We start from the raw sequence: 24,295 nt of genomic DNA, 5'->3' as shown, positions 1-24,295 counted from the left end.
ATACTCAATGTTGTGCTGGCAACATCGATCATATCCCCACTCCAGCCGGAATCCACGTGTTTGCGTTACACCTTCTACTTTTCCTTTCACACCAAGTATACGAGCGTGAAGCCATCAAGCGCTACAATTTTTAGTGTCACGGGTAAAATTAGCAATTTTGACTTTTTAATTTGTTCATTTGATTCGGTTTAATTTAATTCTCTAGCTTATTTTTTTTAATGTCACAATTGTATTCCTTTCAACTTTTCTCATAATATAATATTAAAAAATGAACCAGCGGCCTAAGCCAACTTTTCTCTATCATGTAGTAGCAGGCTCTTGTGTTTTTCTTTCTTTTTTGGGTTTGCTTATTAGTTAGTTATGTTAGCTGTTAAGACACTAGCGGGCTTATCCAAACAAAGAAGCGTCCATAAGGACCAGCCCATCAGAGACAAAAAAAAAAAAAAAAGAAATATTAGTGGTGGTTGTGATTCGTGTGTGGCGTGACTGGCTGAACTGAAGATGACGGTTGGGGCTATTGCTTCCACCAATCCAGCGCCAACCCCTCAATTTTTGACCTCATAAGCTTCTCCCAGGTCCGTCTTTCTTTTCTCTATCTATTTGCGGTGGGTCAGCTACGATTGTAATAAATGGAAGTTCTGTTAGTTGATCAGGGTTTTGATTATGTCCGTAGAAAAAAGAAATGGATCTTGATTTTGTGTGCGGTTGGGTTGGGTGGGTTCAGCGCTTACAAGCTCTATCACGCGCCTTCCGTTGCTCGCAAGAGAAAGAGGCTTTCGAAGCTTCTCAGTGCATTCGTTTCCGTTGCGGAATCCCTATCCGAATCCGCAGATACCATTGGAATCGTCTCCAGAGACGTCAAGGTTTTTCTGGAATCCGATTCAGATCAAATCCCCAATAGCTTGAAGCAAATTTCCAAGATAGCTCGCTCGGAACACTTGTCAGAGTCTTTGGTTAGCGTCACCCGTGCTGTGACCGTGGGAGTCTTGCGTGGTTATGAATCCATGAACCGGACCGGTGGTGACCAAACCGGTTCATCCGTCGTGGACCGGGTCCTTGACAAAATGTTAACACCAGCAGGGTCAGGTTTTGCTTCTGTAGTTCTTGGAAGCTTTGCTAGGAACCTTGTTCTTGCCTTCTATTCAGATCAACAACATAACCATTCAGGTGGGGAATCTAACTCGATCAATTCCAATTCGGAAACTGTTCTAGCATGGGTGGATGTAGTTTGTGGTGATAGGTGTGGGGAACTAATTGGGAATTGTGTTCAATTGTTTGTGAGCACTGCGGTTGCGGTTTATCTCGACAAGACCATGCATATCAACACCTATGATGATTTCTTTGCTGGCTTAACTAACCCAAAGCATGAGACCAATGTGAGAGACATGTTGGTATCTGTTTGTAATGGTGCTGTGGAGACACTCGTCAAGACATCTCACCACGTGATAACAAGTTCAAATGCTGATGTAGGTTCAGGTTCGGATTCATATTTGTCTATTGGAGAAACTCTGAGAAATGAGGACTTGGGTATAGGAATGCCATCGATTCAATCCAAGGTGGATGTTTGTGATGATGAAAATAAAAGTGGCTGGGTGAGCAAGGTTTCGTCTTCGTTGGCGGTTCCAAGCAATAGGAGGCTTGTTCTTGATGTGACCGGCAGGGTGACATTTGAGACTGTTAGGTCTTTCATGGAGTTTGTTTTGCAGACATTTTGTGCTTCTGTGAGAAGATGTGCTCATATTGTTCATGAGGCAGTACTTGAGATTGTGAGATATGTTGCAGCCAAATCCTCTGTTGTTGTCACAATATGTCTCTCGTTGTGCCTGCACATGATGGGTGGAGGTTGGGCTTTGGTGCCTGCTTAAGTAGTTGTGATTACTTTCATTTACCAAATAGATGTTATTGGCGATTTGAACTAGAAAAGTTTTCTGGAGTTGCTGCTTCTTTGGCTATGCATCTGTATCATAATATCTATATATATCATACATACATACATACATCGGTTAATTTTGTAAATGATTTTGGAATTGTGAAATATTAAAGAATGTACAGTGACCATGGAAGCATGACTTCTCTTACATTGTAAACTCATGGGGCAAACAACAGTACTATTTGTGTTGGGTGTTATCATTCATGATTAGAAGTTTAGAACCATTCTTGAATTGGAATCTTAATATATTATTGTAACTGCATCAGTCTGTATGTTATTGATTTGATATTTTCTACTGGCTAGGGGTACATGTGCAGGTCATTTGAATTCTGTTCCCCATTTCTGACTTCCCCCATCCCTCCTTTTTGGATGTAACAACTCTGCTTCATGACAAAACTTAATGAGAGGGATTTCCTAATGCCTTGTTAACTCACTATGGCTTGCATTCCCCTCGTGGATAATGTTTTTAAACTGCTGCTGGAGGGGCGAAGCCAGTGCTTCTGGCATTTTATATACTGCAATTGTAATTAATGTTACACTTCTTGATCTCTGTGTGGAAATTTTTACATATTACTAACTGGCTGAGCCTCGGGTATTCTGTGTTTGTGCTTAAAGTGCATTGCAACTAACATGAGACATTGGTACCCAACCTGTAGTCGTAAACTCTCTACACATCGTTCTTTCGTATTATTCATTTCATCGTCAGTGGAAGTGGAATTTTCATATCTGGCTAGCAATGGCAGAGGAAATTGCATTTATGCACGTCTGATATATAGTTTGCTAGCTTCATATTATTAAGCATTAAAATCAGCTAAAACTACACTTTTATATGAGTCATGCTGTAGTTAGTTAGTTATATAATTATTAGCTATGTCAGTTATAATCTAGTTAGTTGTTTCATTCGTTAATTGTATTTGTATGAATTGGATGAACATGGTTCATTTGAGAATTTTCTATGGAAGAATGGGGATTGCGATCGATCTAATCAACAGGCCCTTTGATCGGTTAGATCCAACTTTACCATGATGGATAAAAGATTGAAGGATGGCATTACTGGTGAAATCAGAGAGTATTCATACTCAAGTCCTTATCACTCTCAGTTTATATTAGTGAAGCTCAACTCTTCCGTTATGACAACATATCATATGGATCTATTTGTGTGTAAACAAGCTGTCCTTGGACCAAACATTTTCCTAAAATTAAACGCCACGAGAAAGGCTCCATGCTCCGATTATGATGGAAAGTTCACCCGTGATCACTAACTAAAAAGACAGCTCCAACTATGCTTTGTTGAGGTTGAGGGGAATTCGGATTAAGTAGTAGAACACTCTGAATGCTTCAATGCACCGTGTGGACAAAATCTCCCGTGGTATAGGAACATTGCCCCACGAATATTACAGAAGTCCCCCGTGGGTTTTGAAAATGCTTGGTTGAATATTACAGAAGTCCTGTTATATGCAAAGAGCTCCTTAAATTAATTATAATACATACATATATATATATATATATATATATATATATATAAAACACTATTCTATCATATTTTATTTTGTCCACCAAATTGCCCTTAGAGTGAGAGTTTACTTAAATGATAGAATGTTATTATAATTATTGAATAAAAAAATCAATTCTTGAGGTTATGAGAAAAATAGATATAATAAATTATGAACTTGTTAAAATTTCAAACATGATTTTTCTAACAAATAATTATAAATGCATTTTATTTTCTAAAACATATGAAGCTAAACTCTTTTAGAGTTTATTTGGATTAACTTCTTTAGAGGAATTTATAGAAGAAAATAAGAACAAAAAACGTTTTCATGAATTAAAATTAACTTATACGTTTGTCCAAAAGTGATTTTTAATTTATTTATGTTTAAGCTAATTTTAATTTGATTTCTTTTTCTTATTCTATTCTTACAAAAGTTTATGGACGAGTTGATTTAAACTGATTCTTTGACAGATATGATAATAAAATATAAATCCAAATACTAAGGAATTTAAAAATATTTCATCCTGTGTAACCAGTTTGGATAAAAATACACAAACTTCATTAAAAAAAAAATTATTAACTACTCGTTACTTTGTTAGTCACGGAATGGATTCTTTCCTATGTATGCCTAGATTTCTTTAGGCTACTTGGAGAAGACAACATCAGCAAATTGTTGAGGAATTATGGCAAGTTAATGCCTGTAACATATAACAGGCATGTGCAGTAGTAGTAGCTTATTTCTTCGAGGCCTCTCTATCCATGCAACTCAAATAGGAAGTTTTAAATAATACTATCTGCAGTTATATCTTCAAGCTCAACTGTCAACTAATATGACCACTCTTCCCGACTGAAGAGGCACACAAGTTATTGATTACATTGAATACTGGAATCAGAGAAGAGTAATAGCTTGCATTAAATTCAAAGTTATGGTTACCTCTACAAGTCAATATTCACATACTTTTTTTTTAATTCATTTGTCTCATAATTCAACTGATAAAAAAAAGGATTACGGTCATATTATGCGTTACCCTCTTCAGTTTTTTTTCCAAAAGATATATAAGAGATCTATTCATCAAAAGGGACAAAAAAAAAAAGATAATGGTTACCTCTTCAGTTTTGTGTTCTTTTTTTCAAAGGTATACAAGAGATTTATTCATTAAAAGAACAGCTCTATGCAGGTTGGTTTTAGTGAGCGGAGCCCACGAGAAATAGTTGCAACAGAGAAAGGAAGAGAAGAGAAGAGTGATTCTATTATGATGATGACTGATCACACTACTATCAAGTAAACAAGTATTTCCATGATAGTTTAAATTTCATAACATAATGATATAAATATAGTACTAAATACAAGCATAAAAGCAAAGAAAGAGAGCATCTCGAGCTTTGGCCAAATAAACTAGCTACCAGAACCTAATATAGTACAATACTACTAACAACCATCAAAACAAGAAGGGAGAAAATTCTTTCAAGGGTTATTATGCTTCTGCGTATAAATATAATCGATGTGTGCAGTAAGTGTCCTCCTTATCAAACACTCCTCTTCTTTAATACCTTCACAGCTTTCATCAACTTCCTCAGCATCCTAGACGTATGAAAAAAATATACGGATCAGACCCTTACTGTTACTAAGAAAAAAGTACTGTAAAAGCTAACAAGAACAGCAATAAAACACAACCAACCTGATGGAGTGTTGACACCAAAGATTCCTTGTGAAAAGCTGGTTGAGGGCGCGTGGAGTGGGTGATCATGCAGCAGAGGAACAGAACAGTGAAGAACAGGACCGTGATCTTACTCATGCTTGGTTTATGTTAGAGAAGGCACAAAAGCAAAATGATAGAGAGTTTGTGTGTGTTGAATGGTGGCAGGGATTGATGCTGCGAATTTATACAGAGAGATAAGGTGGAAAATGAAGGTGTGAAGTGTGAACCTTGGAAGGTGAAGAGGGAATTTATTTAATGCAGCCGGTAATCAAAATCTCTAGAACCAAAAAGAATCCAAAAAAAGTTTTCTCCTTTTTCTTTCTTTAAGAAAAAAAAATAAACGCCCATATCAATAGTGGGACAGAACCACAAACAAGTAATGAACCGAAAAACAAATCAGCAAGAAAAGAAAGGTTCGAACTTCGAAATTCCCCACTTTATAATTAATAGCTGGAATTTGTTGTTATTTATAGGATTACTGTCTGTCTCTCTTTTTAGCTATCGAGTGAAACAGAAAACGTGTCCTATATGAGAGTAAAAAAGTGTAGAAAGGAATAAGGCAACAATGTGCCGTGTTTAGCAGTGGCAGTGGTGAAATAACTTGGTGATGCCATGCTTGCATTTTTTTCTGCATGACTTGTTACTAATCGCTCTCATTTTGCATGTTTCTCGTGGACAGGGTAATCCACTTACTGAAAATGTTTTTAAAAATTATATAAAACACTATTTTGATTAGTTAACAATAACATGTGAAAAATTGTGCCAAGATTACATGTACGTTAAAAATTCTATTAAGTGTGTGTTTGTATTGGTGATAAGTTAAACTTACCATATTTTTTAAAAAGTAATAAATAGATAACACGGTGAATTCCTTACTAATCCAAGCAGACACTTAAAATGTTGTTTGACCTCAAAATTGGCAAATATTAGAAAATTTCTCTTTTTTTAAATAAAAAAAATTGACTCTGTAAAATGGATAATCTTACATTCTTACCCATTAATGAACAGTTGCTAGAACATGATCTCAGAAAAGGTTTTGTTCTCACTCGTAAAACTATAATCTTTTTATAATTAGGAGATATAAAATAAGTTGTGTACGGGGTGATGAAAAATAATACTAGAAAAATGACTTATAAAATACTACTGGCTCTAATACTGCTGTACTTTCAAGTGTCTTGCTTTTCAACAATTAAACCAAAAAGAAGCATTGAACTAAGTAGGAATCGACCTTGTAGTCTTTAAAGATTATAAAAATGTAACATCATCATGCCAATAATAATTATAATAACTACCTTAAGTTGGTAAAAGTAACCAAAAATAATGGATGTTCTTTTTTTTAAAAAAAAAAAGAAGAAAAAATATTTGAAAATACAAGGAGACAGCAGAATTATTGCGAAATACCATGAACTTATGGATGAACATGATATGATAACCCGTGCATACCAACTCCAGGATTGTGCAAAGCACTACTAATGTGAAAAGCATTGTGGATTACGTGAAGAACATCTCCAATTCTATTAATTATGGATGTATTACGTACGCGTCTACATTTTAGAATGTCCACGGTTTGTATTTGGTACTCTATTCTAAAATGTTTGGAGTTTATGTACAAAAAGTTACAAGACATGAGAAATATTAATTTGGATTATACAACTATATATACATTATTATCAAAATTAAAAGGTAGTTTTTTTAGACAAAAATTAAAGGGTAGTTAGTAATTATATAATCACTTCAAAAATCATATACATCTTTCTTTAAATTTTAATCATTCAAATATAATCTAATAATTTATTTTTGCCTGGTAGCTTTTTCTCACGCAAAACATAAACAATACATTTTCTTGTCAAAATTGGTTTAGTCAATTTATTGATTCAATCATAATTAGTACGTACTTGGTATTTTTTGTTTTACATGATATATAGTTACACATAAAATGTTTAAAATGTTTCGAATGTTTATTTATTGTAATGCTTCACATAAAAAAGGAGGAAGATTATACTTGAGATAATTGAATACGTTAATATATTTAGTTTATAATGATTAATATCCTTTGTTTCTAACCACTTGTATAATTTGATTTTGATAATATTTTTGACATATTATATTAAAGTTTTTCATGTACATTTTTTTATTTTTAAAGATTAATCTTTCTTTTATGATTCCTTTTATCATATCTAAAAAAAATTGTCACAGATTGGGCATTATTATGCTTCTTAAAAAAAAGAATGGGTATTATTGTATAGGATAAAATGCAATTTTTGTCCTCTTATTTTTTTAAAATATAATTTTAGTCTTCTTATTTTTTAATTGAGATATTTTGTCTCCCACTTCTAAAAAAAATCACAAATTTAGTCTTTTTATTTTTTAATTGAAACATTTTGTCATCCACTTTTAAATAATTTATATTGTTAGTCCCCTTTTGTCAATTTTAGAATTGACTATGTACTTTTTTAATTATTTTTTAATAGATTAAGCTTGTTAGCTATTAAATAGTAATACAAAATATTTGTTATGTGAATAATAAATAAACATATGTGAGTTAACTTTTACAAAATACATAGATCAACTTTTAAAATTGGTCATAAAGATTAAAATTATATATTTTTAAAAAATAATAAATAAAATATCTCGAATTAAAAAATAAATAACTAAAATCATAAATTTTTAAAAAGTAAAAAATAAAATGTCTCAATTAAAAATAAGGAGAAAAAAATATATTTTAACTCATTGTATATTTTGGATGACCACAATTGTATCACTGAGAGATATGTTATTCATCTAATAATTTTAATAACATATCTTATAACATTAATCAGTTTTTTTATTACATCAATATAATTTTATCAAAGATTTTTCGTTTTTATTTTTCACATATATTTTTTTAAGACAACTAGTTGGATGCCCGTGTCGTGATGATTTCTTTGCATGCCTCTAATAACATTGTTTTTGTTATAAGTTATGTTTGTCAAAAGACATTTTAATTAATGTTTAAATTTTTTTTATTAATTGAAAAATTGATTTGACGGTTCGATAAGCTAATTTTTTTAGTATTTCTCCAATCTTTTTAGTATCTTTTCAAATGTTATTTGAAATAGTATTTTATAAAATGTTAGTTTCTATCTTTTAATTTTTTTATATTTTATTTTATTTTTGATATATTTATTCATATTTTTTGTTATATTTTTTAAATAAATCATGATTTTATTATTATTTTATCATTTTATACTTTTTAGCTTTTTAGCAATTAATTTTACTGAATATTTTTAATTTAATAAGTTAATTTTTTAACTTTTAACTAGCTATTAATCTTTCAACTTCCAATTAACTTTTTTTAGTTAGTTTTATCGAATATACATAACAAAATTTGATTGTTCTAATAAAATTATAAAATTGTTAATGAACAATTACATCATCTAATGGCAAGTATTTTTGTATACATAATATCTAATATCTAATGAGGAGACAGATATTAATTTACAAAGTAAACCTTGACGTTGTTGTACACATAATTTGTCGTCGTGTGATGATGAGTTATCAATCATATGCACCGATCAAGCCTCTGATTTCTAATTGCTAAACTCATATAAGATAGAAGTGTATATATATATGCACGAGTGATGAGTATTGACAAACTAGACAAGATTACTGAAAATGGAATATGATCCCTAATTCTCTATTGACAGCAAATAGATATACATAAATGATATCCAAAGGACAATTATAGTTTATGTCTATATCGCAAGTGCTGTCTTTACGCATCTCTTCAAGGTGAATTTTAGCCATTTTTTTCGTTTCTAAAACTAAGTTTCTCAACTGGTCGAAAAGAATAATTGATTTGCTTTATGCATATATATAACAAATTTCACTGGCGCCAATAGTAACATATAACTAGGAAAACTAACATGCAAGTAACGAAGGGATATCGAACTTGGCTTAGCTCTGGCATCTGCTAGAGTTTGCATGTACTGTATTAGAAATTATGTTACAAAATATTTGTACCAAAAAAATAAAAAGCGAAAAGAAACAGAATCTATTCCAACGCGTAAGAATCTAAAACGAAAATCCACATTCAGTGTCAGCGTAGATCCTTATGCGTTATGTCAAATTAAGGATACAGCTTTCGGCAAAGATTAGTTAAAGCTGTATGTAATCTAGAAATCAAACTCTCCGACAGAGAGTCAAACAGTTAGCATCTCTTTGATGCAATATTTATATATAAAAAAATAAGGTGGGCTATAAGATTAAGATATATACATCCGAAGATCGATCGTATACAAAATTCATGCATAAATACAATTTTTCATCTCGTGACAAACGTATCCTCCCTATTCCAATTTACTGACCACATGTTCAACTAACAATAGAAAAATAATTTTGATCTCAGCTGGTTTTTTTGGGTTGGAGACTATGGATCTTCCAAATGCACGGGATAAGAGACTAAACGATATTCTTGTAATATGTAATTGTTATTTATCTATAAAAAAATTATAAACGACAAAAATCGTACATATGATATAAGTTTCTTCATTAAATAAATTATACAATCACGTATCAAAGAAATCGAATCTTACAATACTACATCAAATACATCAAACCTATGAATTAATAATGATGCAAGTGGTTGTGTATACTTATTCTTGGACGTCAAAGAAACAAAGAATCATTAATTAAATTTTGTTTCTTAACGTTCACCAAACAATGAAATAAAAGTAATTATTTTCTAGATGACTGACCTACAGAGAGAAAAATTTGAAAATTCTGAGGGGATCTGTTTATTTGATTAATTTTGTTGAATTGCATATATTCATGCCAATACTTGCATACGTTTAATTAGTTTCTTTATATCTTATTTTTTATTAATTTATAAAATTATTCGACTTAAAACAGTATTTATTAAATGATATTAGTTTAATGGTTTAAGTTTATAATTTGTTAAATGCGTGCTTGAAACTTCATCTAAACTTAAAATTTATTATTGGCTTAAATATGTTTTAGGATATATAACATTAAAGGGTTTTTATTTTAGTTCTTATAAAAAAATTCTTTGCTTTTTATCTTTCAAATAGCTGAAATTATTGTTTTTTCCCTACTATATATTATATACAGATTAAGTGTTTATGTGTTATACATAAAATCATGTCAAAAGATACATACTATTGTGTCGTACTTAGGGACGATGTCAAAGTGGATTGACACCGGGCCGGTCAACCCACATATCCGACAAAAAATAGTTAGATTGCGTTGAATAGTTCTATCATTCAATATATATAATCTAACTTGCATAACCTGTCAACCCAACGTGTTAAGGGGTAAGTTAGGTTGATTTTTTGTGTTAGTTTTTTTTATAGATTATTTTGATTAATATGATCTTACTTGACATAATATTTTATGGAATAGAATGAATTTCATGTTATTTTGTTGCATTACTAATTTACACTTATTTAACTTATTATAGTAGTTTCTAAAATGAATTTAATTTATACTAAGACAATTTAGTAGGATAATATTCTTGTGATTGTGACATTATATTTATATTTATTTGTTTGTTTATTTATTTATTTATTTATTTATAGTCAAATAATAAGTCATTCGTTTTTTATTTTAAAAAATAATGAGTCAATCCAACCTCACCTGCAATCCTTTATGGGTTAGATTATGCTGAGATTTTCAACACAATTTTAAAAATAACCCAATCCAACCAACCTATTTTTCTAAGGTTAAGCATAATAGGTTGGGTTTGATTAGGTTGAACCCATTTGATATCCCTATTGATATTATGTCAGCATGTGGTATCTTTATTATTTTTATTTTTTTTTGCATATTTCTACAATAAATACTATTTATTTACCTTAAAATGAATGCTAGGAAAAAAAAAAAGAAAATTTCAAATTTTAAAGAGATGAAATAAATAAAAAAATTACAAGAATCAAATCCAAAATTTATTCATTTTATAAGGAATAAAAGTCTATTCATTTTACATGAACCAAAGCCAAAATATATTAATTTTAATTAGAAGGATGGAAAACAAATAAAAATTTTATAGGGATTATAAAGACATATTTAAGCTTTTATTCTTTTTATTTTTATCTTCAATATTTTAAGGAAATTCTTAATCGCTGTACTATTTATAATTTATTCTTTTAGTAGTATACTATTGTTTTTAATTATTATACTATTTAAACTACTTATTTTTTAATAAACTATTTTATCATCAAATAAAATAATAATAATTAAAAATATTAAAAAACATAAAATTATAATTATTTAAACATGTATTTTCGCATATAAATTTTTAAGAAATTACATAAAATCATATAAACATGTACTTTTATATCATTTATACTTTTCAACTAGTTTAAGAATTAATTTCATTACTTCAATAAAAAAAATAATTTTATTAAATATGCTGAATTTAATGTGAGATAACAAACAGCTTTTAAGATAACGCGTTTTTTTGTCTAAAAAAAAGATAACGCGTTTTTAGTCAAAAATTAAATTTTCAACTTCGATTAACTTTTTATTATTCAACTAGCTTAGATGGAAAAATAGATAATTATGTTTTTTTTTTCTAATTTCTTCCTGATTTGGTTTAATTTGTTGAAAGAAATTGGTTACATTTATATAGTATTACTAATGTTGTTGTCATTACGTTTATTATATGTGAATTATTCTAATTGAAATATTATTAATTATCATATTATTAATTGCATTATCTTTATTAGGCCTATCAAGTCTCCACCTTATCGGAAAAATGTCATTAAGGGTTTATTTGGGTGTAAGTTTTTCTAGAAATACTTATAAAAGAAGAAAATAAGAAGAAAATATGAAATGAGCTTTTCTATTAATTAAAATGAGTTTTCCATATTTGTAGATGTTATCTCATCTGTCAGAGAAATTATATTGATGAGCTTCTAAAAATTAACTCATAAAGAGTTTATGTTTATTTATGGAAAAACTCATCTCATTTTTTTTCTTCTTATTTTTTTATTTTAAAAGTGCTTCTAAAAAAATTTACGAGACCCTAAAACTAAAACCTCATCAATTTCCTTAGTAACAAAAAGTCCCTAAAACTAAATCCTCATCAATTTTCTTAGTAACAAAAAGTTGGTGATTTAGCAAGTTCCTTAGTAACAAAAAGTCCCTAAAACTAAAACCTCGTCAATTTCCTTAGTAACAAAAAGTTGATGATTTAGCAAGTCTAAAGGTGAAATTTCTTGGTTGATATTTTTTTAAAGAAAAACTTTCGGTTGATAAAGGAAATATTGGGTCGGAAACAAACAAACAATTCTTGTCCACCTCATCTTTCTAACTTTCAACTACAATCACGGTCAAATTTTACCAGTCAACAAATTAATGAGTACCAAGCTTTCGTATTCTTTTCATATTTAATTTAATATTTTATCTCCTAATTTTTTTAGTCCCTAATTAAAATATTAGTCTGTCTTAATACTTGACTGCATGTTTGTGAATGTTTTAAGTTCCTACCATCACGCATCACCATTAAGTAATATCGTCTAAGTCACATTGTTAATTCATTAAATAATTTGAAGTGATGTTTACATGTTTTTTTTTATATATAAACTATTTTTTTAGTTTCTCATTTTTTTTTCATAAAATTTACTTTTGCTTCCTCAATAATTTTTTTTTTTATCGAACTTAGTCTCTTAATTATGTATGCCATTATTTTTAGTTATTTCCCTGAACATTATATTTAAGCAATGATATGAAATTGTCCCACAGGATTTCTTTTTTTATATGATATATATAATAACATTATTTTTTTCCATAAAAAAAATTAGTTTTGCCCCATAATATTTTTAAAAAAATAAATATAAAAATTTATAAGAGATAAAAAAGGATAAATTGGTATTAATTATTTCACTTTGTCTTTCGAATTTTTTATAATATTGATAAAGAAAAAATTATACAATATTTTTAAAATATAAAAATAAGTAAAGAGCAATTATAAATTATAAAACATAGATATTTTAGATTTGTTGGCTCACATATTCTTATTTTGTAAAAGCTTGTTTTTAAATATTATAAATTTGTTTTGCCTCATTAGCAAGAATGTCTGAATCCATCACTAACTCGAGACATTTTATAATGGTTCTAAGGCAATATAAAATTTCTAGCAATGGTTTGAAAATTTGAAAAGAAAAAGACAGAATAAGCAAAAAAAAAAACAAAAAAAAAATACACAGATCAACAACCCATTGAACCATGATCCAAAACATAAAATCAATAATTCACTGTAAACAATATTAGCAACAATATGCAAAACAACAAACCAATGAACCCATGAATCAAAACCTTCAACACGAAAACCAAAGAAAGCCCAACTTTTAGCGTTAGAACGATAATAAAAAATCACAAAACAACAAGGTCATCCTAATTTTTAGCGTGATTTTTATCTTGTGGGCTCCAGAGAAGAAAATTGACATGCATAAATACAGAGCAAATATAACATTTCTGACTTCTTTGCAGTTCACACATAAAATGGAAACAGAGAATTGACTACCAATTTAAACAGAGACACAAGTTGATCTCCTTTGTAGTTCAATCTCTGTAATTTATTTTCAGTATTGAACAGACCGAGACGTCCCTATTACATTCATATTGATATGAATCGACATCATGCATAATTGGTGAAAACACAGATCAAGCCTTGATTTTTGTATTAATTTCATGTACAATATTATGCCGATATATAGGGAAAACGACTTATTGGATTTGCGGTTCAATCAATTGGTCCCGAAAAAAAATTAAAAAATTGGCTTGACGATTATGATGCAGAAGAATCATGCCCAAGCAGCTATGAAAGGAAATCCGTCATAATTGCACAATTTTTTTAGTTACACCAATAATTTGTGTATTAGTCTCACACTGATTGATCCAAACACTTGCTAATAAATAGTCATAGTTTTAATCCCTTTGTATATTAGCCTCGCATTTTAGTGGTCAACGTTACGATTTACGGTAGTAATTTGTACTTTTAGGTTTTCAGCAACATAATTTGTGCTCATCATTGTAATAAGGCAGTACGAAAGAGCTGCTTATGCGTTCAAAATTATTTAGTATGGGAGGACATTTTGTTTCTTAATTCTATAAGGTTTTAAATATTACATGTCTGTTATAGTATATATAAAAAATTACATATCTAAATGAGTTAGTTTCCGGATTATTTTTCAATGTGGATACAAATTAGGGATGATAAAATTTTGTGGGAATGAGTGGAGGTATGGGTACTATAGTACCTATTCCGGGTGTTATGCACATCTCATATGTATTATACATTTATGTAATTAAAATGTTACTGAATTAAATAATTTATATTATACTTATACTTTTATGTAAAAATAATTATATTTTTTTAATTTAATTGATATTTTAAAGTCATAATCCATACTTTTTAGTGTTGATGTCTTAATTAAGATTATTGAATTAAAGATGCGTCGTATTAATTTTATTTCATGTAATCATTTTTATGCTGAGACATTGAAATATAATTATGATTTTCGTCAGTAAAATTCATATTACCACTTTTATATTGATACCAGTATTATTCATATTCTTTTAAACAACATTTTGATTTTGGATTCACTTATAAATCTTAAATATTGTTTTGTTTAAAATGATGATATTAGATTTAACCTACATTATATTATATTATATTTATTTTACTCTATTAAAAAAAATTAAATTATTATTTGCTTTTGTATAAATTTATGACTTTGTTAATAGGTCTTAACGAGTATCATCATCACATGATGTCTAAGTTTAATTAGAGATTTTGTTAAGTGATTAGAACATTAACTTTAAAAATCGTCATGCTGGATAATTATTTTTATAATATTATTTATTTATGATTTAAGTTTGGATAAATCATGTTATGTTTGCTTATTTTTAATATTATGTTTGGATTATTTAAGAGTGAATTTTTAATTTACTTATAGTAATTTTTTTAATTAATATATATATATATATTATTAAATTTCAACATAAGTAAAGTATGGGTGGCGAGTACAGGTTTGAGGAAATAGGAATATTTTTCTTTTTTTTTTAATGGTTCTAGGACGATAGGGAAACACGTTTTTTTTTTCAGGCGCAGCGTACAAAAACGACAGAAAAATATAAAAACAAGAGGCCCAGCTTACGACCCACCCAGCAATGCAAATAAAGCTTTCCGTGTAAAGTCAAAACAAACTGGGCTTTCTTGCAGGACCAATTCCAAAGAAAATCAAGCATATATACGCATAGTCTCAGCTAACCCAAGGCAATTGTTATTTATACCTCCCTATTTTCATAAAAAATTATGGTTAACATAGATACCAGATTTAATTATAAATTCAGGTTTTGGTTGCATGTGAAATCAATGAGTGACATTTTTGTAATCTTTAGGTTTTTTTAAGAAAATTATATTTATTGTAAGCATATTCTCTATTATATGTTCTTTGATAGTTTTGGAAAATACATAATTATGAATATTTCTGTAAAAAAATTGATGCTTATATATTTATTGAATGAATTTAATTTAGTTTTCATAATTGACCCGTTGTCAGCCAAACTTGCTTTGTTCGTGCTTAGCATCTGTAAAATAAACTTGATAGCTGCCTTAAAAAAAAAAAAAGACAAGATAGCCACTTTGTAACCAACTGAATGCTTATTATATAATAGAGAACTAGTACTCCTTTCTCATCTAATTAAGTCATCTAAAATTTCCTATTATACTCGGTCAAAACACTCACTAACTTAGGAGTTGAAATGTTTCTTTACAAGAACACTCTCCAGTGTCCCTTTGCCATTAGAGACCAATAAAAGTCTCAATGTTCCGAAGAAATACAAGCCTAATCAAAATTATTAGGTGATAGCACGTAATGATTTTATGTCTTACAGATAATTAATGTCCATCCACCTGAATAAGTGACGAACTTGCGTGGTCTAAGCGATTTCAAGAATAATCTCGTGCTTTCATGCTTCTCCTCAAACATCATAGGACCGGGGCTACCGAGCCAAAAGCAAAAGATCGAGGTAGCTAAAGTAACCCCTTGCAAATCTCTTTTTTGCCATAGGTCTCATCTTTGTTGATTTTTCACATTTTTTTATATATATATTTTGCATCAAAATCTTGTTGGTCCTTTGCTACTTTTTTTTTTTTTTTTTCTCTTTGATGAATTGTTTCCTTCCCAACTTTATATCTCCTTCCTGTTCACATGGTTTGCTTACTGCGTTCCTCCTTTTACCATAATTTTCAGCAATTATTGTACTCTCACCCTTGCCGCTATCAATGTGAGGTCAAGTCTCCTGAAGCTTGTTTAGATAGAGCAATTCTTGTATACACAACTTAACATGTCAGCTTTACACCCAGTCACTTATAAAATGACAGTTCACCAAAATTAAAAATAAACAAAGTCGTGTATAAAATTTACAATTAAAGGCACGTGAGAATCAGTAACTTTTCTTTATCTTGACCCTTACCAGCTTCTTCTCGATCTCATAAAAAATGATCGACACTTTTTTTCCATAGTGATCGAATCGCCTCCTCCTCCTCCCACAGCTTCCGTTGTAGCTTTTGCCAACACTGCTCTTTACCGTGCTTTTTTTTTTTATAGGCACAGATAACCAGACACAACACAATTACACAACTTAATTGTTTTGTTGGCTGGGAAACAAAGAAAGAGGACATAAAGAAATATTCTGGCAATAGAACCAATACGTAAACATACAGCTCTTGACCAGACGACTAAACGTGATTTTTTCCCTTGTGCACATAACAGCCCCGCTACACACTCTGGATACGTCTCTATTCTGCCTTGATACTCTATACCAAATTCAAGGCAGTGTGATTTTGAATCCGACCACTTGTACAATCCAGTCAGAGATTCAAAAAAACTATGAATGATTTGATAATTGATGGAAAAGATCATTGAGACTGTTATGTTCCAGCCACATTATTTTATGAAAATCGGGTTCTTTTGGCAATGTTCCAAAGAGTTTGATACTTATTAAGAAGCGTGAAATGTAAATTTTTAAGGCTTTTCGAAATTAACTACAAAAATAAGTAAATCTTGAAACTTATAATTTTTATATAATCATTAGAGACTAAGACATATCTGTGTGCATAGGAAATTCCTATGAGTCAATGGTACTTCTTGATTTTTTTAAAAAATGAAAAAAGTAAGATTATAGTCTCTTAATTATTTTTTTATCTTTTTAAGTTTATGATGATTAAAGATTTTAAAAGAATATTTTTCTATGAAAAAAGAGATCTTGTTACAAGTTAATGGAATTAATCCTTTTTAAATCATTACTCGCATCAAATAATAGTTATTTTTTTAAAAAAATAAATTTAATTCAATTACAATTAATCCTTAATTATTATTTATTTATTTTTTAATATTTACACAAGTCACATGCCTCTCACACACACATGAAACATTAATTATTAAATGAAATTCCTCGGCTGGTTTATTCGGTGATTATGTTACAGCATTGGGTATATTCAAGAAGATGAAAGTAGAGGTCATTCCCACAAGTAGAGGTCAACCAGTGTGACTTGCAAATGTTTTGACGGGAATAAGGTGATCTTGTTAGAAATGCAGAACTCCTAATGTAAACATCTCACACCATTTGATCTCGTGTCCATATATATTTCTCTCCCACTGAAGGTGGCGCCGGCGGCTGTGGGAGGAGAAGCACGGAGATTCTGATAGGAGGTTTCGATGGCAGTCTCTTGAAGGAGGCAGTGATGAAGATTCTGTTAGAAAAATAAAATAAAAAGAATAAAAGCGATGAAAATGCAAAGTGTCAAACTAGATTACAAAACAACAATAATAACACAATAATTTCAGAATATCAGAGAACATTGATTAGCTAATGGTGCAATATAACATCATTAAATATATAAAAAAATGATTTTTAAAGGAGAAATTTTAAATAATCTAAATTGAATTGTGCAAACGCTATTTTTAAAAAAAAAATACTCTCAATACATTCGCATAAAAATTTGATTACATTCTTCAATAACTCGTTAGTTTTCATCGTGTGCAACGAAAGAATTTTGAACCTTTCTGAACACTAATATTATTGTTCTAAAAAAATATTTTTTTATAAAAAAAGAAGAAAAAAAATGTTTTTCTACTTTGTGTTTCTAACTAAATGAGAAAAAATATATATAGGCCATCTTGTATAACAAAAAAAAATCTTAAACTAAAACAATTATCACTGAATGTTGGAAACCAACATGTAAAAAAAAAATTCTAGTTTTACCTAATAAGTCCTAAAATAAATATTTTATTTTATAAAAACAGAATTAATATAATTAATATATTTTTATAAATTTTAAATTATAAAATAAATATTTTGTAACAGATTTTGAAAGAAGTTTTGGTAAAGTATGAGAGAGAGTTTACGTTTTACGTTGCTCTCGTGCTTGTAATTTTACATTTTATATTTTGATTTTTTATTGTTACTTTTAGTGAGTCGTCATTTTATAAATGATTACGCTTAAAACTAATTACTCGTTTAGATTGTGTTTAACCATGCAATGCCTCTGACGGGAGTCTGTATTCATGTAGTCACTTTGTTTAATTAGTCGTTCGAAATCGATGACCAACTTGTTGCCTTCTGCACTATATTAGGGGGTCGTAATAAGAAAAAAAAAACTGCCATGTTTGACGCTCCAATTTTACTGCTAATAGACAACAGTCTTTCCCCAATTTGCAACTAAGCTGTGGAGGATATTGGTTCAAAACTGTTTCATAATCGTCTATGGCCCATTTGCTAGGGCATTTTGTATAATGGATGTTGCTGCTTTAATGCTTTATAGTTTTGTTTGCTTAACCATTTAATGATTTATAGTTATCATTTACAAACTCTGCCTAAGAATGTTCCTCATATTTATTTTAAAAATCTTAAATATATAATTACATGCGCCGAATGCCCTAACTTTTTGGCATACTTGATACTCTTAATAATAGTATTGATAGCTAGAGCTAGCAATCATGCAGTGATTCTCACCAGCTATCTGTGTCGGCTAGGTATAAATCTTATGTCCGTTTGAGTTGTCTAAAATTGTGCACTTGAACAAGGGAATTGATGAGAAAACGTTCATTGAAATTGTAAGTTAAAATCACCCTGTAGTATAGTGGAGTAGCTGATATTGATTATTTTGAACCATCACACTAGGCTTGATGAGCCGAACATGGTTAAATTAGGACTGCGAACAATGCGCCAACAGGACACGGATTTATATATCATTTTAGTTACCTTAATTATAATTTATTTGATTAATTTATAAATTCAATTGTATAAAATAAAAATAATTAATTAGTAAAATCGTGTCATTAACTTGTAATAACTTTTAATTTATTTAAAATAATGTTTTAACTTTGAACGTGACTTTTTAGCTTATTTAATTAATAAAATCGTGTCATTAACTTGTAATAACTTTTAAGTTATTTAAAATAATGTTTTAACTTTTGAACGTGACTTTTTAACTTTTAACTAACTTAATTCTTTATATGTTTTCTAAAATATTAAATCAATCAATAACAACATAGGTTAGGAGAGAGAAAGCACAACAAGAAATGAATTAAGATAATAGGCTTTATTATATACCAGTATTTGTAAATGTATGAATATAAACTTTTTATGATAGCGAAAAATATAATCAAACAAGACTGTTTCAAGAAAAATTTAAGGTTAAACAAATAGAGATTGCTTCAAGATTAATTCAAGGTCAAGCAAACAAGATAAAAAAAAGATAAAATCTTAGTTCATTTGTTAAAAGAATCTCACTGATTGATCAGCTTTGGCCTCAAACAGCTATTTGTCAAGGCTCTAGTAATTGATTATCAAGCAGCGTAATCGATTACCAGAAGACAAGATTTCAAATGAGCTTTTCAAAAGGGTTTTAAAATTTGAATTTTAAATCTTGTAATTGATTACCAAGTGTTTGTAATTAAATACCACTAACAACACTTCAGAAAACGCTTTGAAAAGTCATGACTCTTCAAAATATAATTGTGTAATCGATTACTAAAAATCTGTAATCAATTACCAGTGAGAAAACTTAAGAAAAACTTTTTGAATAGACACATCTCTTCAAACCATTTTGAAAAGGCACGATGGGCCTATATATATATGTGTGTCTGACTTTAAAAATAAAACAAATGTTCTAAGAGAACTTAACTGTCAAATGCTCTCTAAACAACTTTTAGTTCAACACTTGTAAATCTATTAAAAATTTATCTAGGATCTTCAACTTGTATCATCTACTCTAAAGGAGATAAATCTTTTTGTTCATCTCTTGAACTCAGTTGTAATCAAGAGACGGTATGTCTCTTGGAGTGTGAGAATCTTGAATACAAGAGTGAGAGATCTCAAGGTGCGTTCAAAGTCTGTAAGGGATTTACAGAGATAGTGGAAAATCTCAAGTAGATTGCTTGAGGACTGGACGTAGGCACAGGAAATGACCGAACTAGTATAAATCGAATTTGCAATTCTCTCTTCCCTTATCTTATTTATTTTATTGCAATTAATTTTGTCTTACACGTTTAAAGAACATTATTAAATTGATTGTTGTTTCTTCTTCTGCATTCTGAGTCTATCATTTAAAAGGGGTTAAAAATTTGTTAGTGGAAAATTTTGTAAGACTTAATTCACCCCCTCTTAAGTTATTGAAATAATTTGTTCAACAAGTGGTATCAGAGCGAGATTCTTGTCTAAAGTTTTAAAACTTCAAGAATAATTATGGTCTCATCTAACTTTCCATTTTCTCAGAAAAATTCTATTAATAGGTCTCTTATTTTCAATGGTGAGGGTTATCACTATTGAAAAACCCGTATGCATATCTTTATAGAAGCCATAGATTTAAATATGTGAGATGAAGATGAAAGAAGAAGGGTTCAATATAATTTAAAAGCAAAGAATATAATTATTTATGCATTGGGCATGGATGAGTATTTTAGAGTTTCGAATTGTAAAAATGCAAAAGAAATGTGGAATACATTATAAGTAACCCATGAAGGCACAAGTGATGTCAAGAGATCTAGAATAAACATTTTCACACATGAATATGAACTGTTTAGAATGAATCAAAATGAGACCATACAAGATATACAAAAGAGATTTACACATATAGTTAATCATCATCATTAGAAAAAATATTTCCTAATGAAGATCTCATTATCAAAGTGTTGAGATGTTTAAGCAGACAATGACAACCAACGGTATCTGCAGTTGCAGAATCGAGAGATGTCGAATCTATGGAAGATGAAATACATTGTTGTTGTTATTGACCAATCAGAACATGACATGTAGCAGACATCATCCAATAAGAATGTGACACATGACAATCAATATTCTTTTGTAACAGTCAGCATCCAATTCTGGATTGGGAGACCAAGATTGCGTGATTGGATAAAATAGGAGGACAAAATTCATCAATAATTTTAAAAAAGGACCAAAATCAAAATTAAAGATAAATTGAAAGACAAAAATATAATTTTACCTGAAAGAAATATAGGGAATTTCGTCAACCACTTCTATTCATATATTAATTAATTTTACAATTGTTGTTAACGACTTTGTCATTCAAACACCTGCGTTCTTTGCAATTGCTGTCATTAATTACAATTTTGATATGTTTAAGCAGACAATGACAACCAAAGGTATTTGCGGTTGTAAAATCGAGAGATCTCGAATCTATGGAAGATGAAATGCATTGCTGTTGTTATTGACCAATCAGAACATGACATGTGACAAACATCTTCTAATAAGAATGTGACACGTGACATTTAACATTTTTTTGTAACACTCAACATTCAATTCTGGATTTGGAGACCAAGATTACGTGATCGGATAAAATAGGAGAATAAAATTCATCAATAATTTTAAAGGGAGACCAAAATCAAAATTAAAAATAAATTGAAAGATCAAAAATATAATTTTACCAAAAAATATAGGAAATTTCGTCAACCACTTCTATTTATATATTAATTAATTTTACAATTGCTGTTAACCACTTTGCCGGACGGCTTGAACATAGTGGCAGATGGATAGGCCTAATAATAAAAATAACTTTAATTCAAACTATAAAATTAACGATTCTTCACAAAAATCATATACATATTACATAGAGATATTGAGATAGTACTTTATTTTCACTCCACAACAACATGTGTATGCGGCCTGATTACCTACAACATAATCCGGCCACCTGTGTTTAAATTAACCTATTGGCATTCGATTTATAATATTAAAACAAGTTAATTGATTCACTTAACCTTAGTGCTAAGCGGAGTTTTCACCATTGATGTCATGAATCTATTAAAATTAGCTTGTTTCAGTGGTGCAAAACTGCACAGTATATTCTAGCTATAGCATTCTTATTAGAGTATTAGTGAATGTGTATAACAGCTGCGAGTTCCGGCTTGGCTAAGAAGTAAGAAGTAAGAACGGTGTGGATCAACGTCATTAATCCTCCCAATCATTGGCCACTCATACACGCGTGTCAGGCGTGGCCCCCACCAGGTAATTTTACCTTCATGACTAAGCTTAAAATCCAATCTTTACCAGGGACCCATCCGCTGACGTCACCAAACAAAAAAGAAAATGTGCATAACCCTAAACCCCACCACCACCCTATATAGTGCTGAGTGCTGACTGACTCAAAAGCCATGTGATGTACGAACGTAGTTTTTCAATAGTTTTTTCCCCCCAAAATGCCCCTCTAAATGTCATCAATTACGTAGTCCTATCCCTACGACATGTGAATAAATATGATCCCCCTAAGCTGCATTTCTTCCCTTTCTCCTTCCTTCCTTTCTCCCCTCTCTAGTTTATAAGCATGCTTTCTGCTCTTCCTTTTCAGGGAAACCCATTCCCGGCGTTGGACTACGCTTTCATGCCGTGGGATGGGCTTGACTCTTTGGGCTTCAAGCCCACCAGCCCCAATCCCGTCACTTCGAGTTCCGGCTCAGGCTACCCAAACCGAACCCATGCCGAAGAAAAACCGGCCTCGGACAAGTCGAACCACGTCACGTCCGTCATGGAGGAGCGGAAACGCAGGAGAATGATATCGAACCGGGAATCGGCCCGAAGGTCACGCATTCGTAAACAGAGACATCTTGAGAACTTACGGAACCAGATGAATCTATTTAGGGTTGAAAATCGAAAACTGAACAACGGGTTGCAGTTTCTCCTTCACCACTGTAACCGCCTGAGAACCGAAAACGAGTGGCTCCTGTCCGAACGACCCATGCTCCGTCAAAAACTAGCCAACATAAATCAAATTTTGCTTTTCCGACATTTGCAACCATTTTCCTCTGCATGGCCCTGCAATATTGTCTTGGCGGAATAAACCTTTGATCACCATTAACCATGTAAACCAATCACAATTCGCCCTCCCTTATTAAATAACTAAATGCAGTAATATTTGTTGTCCGTGTAAAAGAATTGTTAAAGTTGAATTAGGGCAAGTGGGTGTACCGGTGCTTTTTTTTTGGAGAAAACGGTAACGGTTTTGAAATATATATATATATTATTTTTTTCAAAACCAGAAGGATTAATAGTTATTAAAATGTAAAGTGTTACATCGTGTTTCAGTTATTCTAGTGTGAATCTTGCTTTTTGTGGTTGCTTGGTGCTCAATATATATGTTAATAAGAAATTAATATCATATAAATTATATAATTTATTTCAAGAAAAGAAATATAAGAAAAATATAATATTTATTGTGAGTTTGTGACAAAGAGATATAAAAAAAATTTATTATAAAAATATTATGTATGCAGATAATATATCTCATTATCATATATCCATTCACTTTCTCGAGCTACAATTTGTTATTCGTCATGCAATTGCGCACGCAAGGTTGTGCTGCAGGAGAGTTCAAATCTTATCTTTACGCATCAAAATGACAGCTAACCTGAGAATGAAAGGAAAAAATATGATACAGCAAAGAAAATCAGATGAAATAATATTATTGACTCAGAGTTCAACGCCGTAAAAACACGTACACAGAGATCAAAGCAACAGTGATTCTACGTGCCCTGCATGGACGAGAATAATAAAATGATAATATATCTTAGTACAATTTAAGAGAAAATTTTACCACTTTTAATGATAAATAAGTAAATAGTAAATAAGTATATCTCTGTTAAATAC

At 30.2% G+C, this 24,295-nt stretch overlaps 3 protein-coding genes across 3 annotated transcripts; 2 read left to right on the top strand and 1 right to left on the bottom strand.

Moving 5' to 3' along the window:
• Positions 1-6: 6 nt before the first annotated feature.
• On the top strand, positions 7-2,222 carry LOC100808426 (protein PHLOEM PROTEIN 2-LIKE A10). The gene has a single exon (XM_003539205.5). It carries the CDS (start codon positions 630-632, stop codon positions 1,863-1,865), a length of 1,236 nt encoding a protein of 411 aa, XP_003539253.1. The 5' UTR covers positions 7-629; the 3' UTR covers positions 1,866-2,222.
• A 2,432-nt stretch (positions 2,223-4,654) lies between these two features.
• On the bottom strand, positions 4,655-5,568 carry LOC100806293 (phytosulfokines). Its single transcript, XM_003539203.4, has 2 exons — positions 5,102-5,568; positions 4,655-5,004 (listed from the first exon to the last, which is right to left on the bottom strand). The coding sequence occupies exons 1-2, from the start codon at positions 5,216-5,218 to the stop codon at positions 4,888-4,890; spliced, it is 234 nt and encodes a 77-aa protein (XP_003539251.1). The 5' UTR covers positions 5,219-5,568; the 3' UTR covers positions 4,655-4,887.
• Positions 5,569-22,913: 17,345 nt separating this feature from the next.
• LOC102661188 (bZIP transcription factor 53) lies at positions 22,914-23,766 on the top strand. The gene has a single exon (XM_006590557.3). It carries the CDS (start codon positions 22,977-22,979, stop codon positions 23,487-23,489), a length of 513 nt encoding a protein of 170 aa, XP_006590620.1. The 5' UTR covers positions 22,914-22,976; the 3' UTR covers positions 23,490-23,766.
• Positions 23,767-24,295: the final 529 nt, after the last annotated feature.

The sequence above is a fragment of the Glycine max genome, chromosome 11 (assembly GCF_000004515.6).
Source record: "Glycine max cultivar Williams 82 chromosome 11, Glycine_max_v4.0, whole genome shotgun sequence".
Taxonomy (NCBI): Eukaryota; Viridiplantae; Streptophyta; class Magnoliopsida; order Fabales; family Fabaceae; genus Glycine; species Glycine max.
Note: the sequence above shows the minus strand (reverse complement) of the source record. Positions and strands in the feature narration are given on the sequence as shown.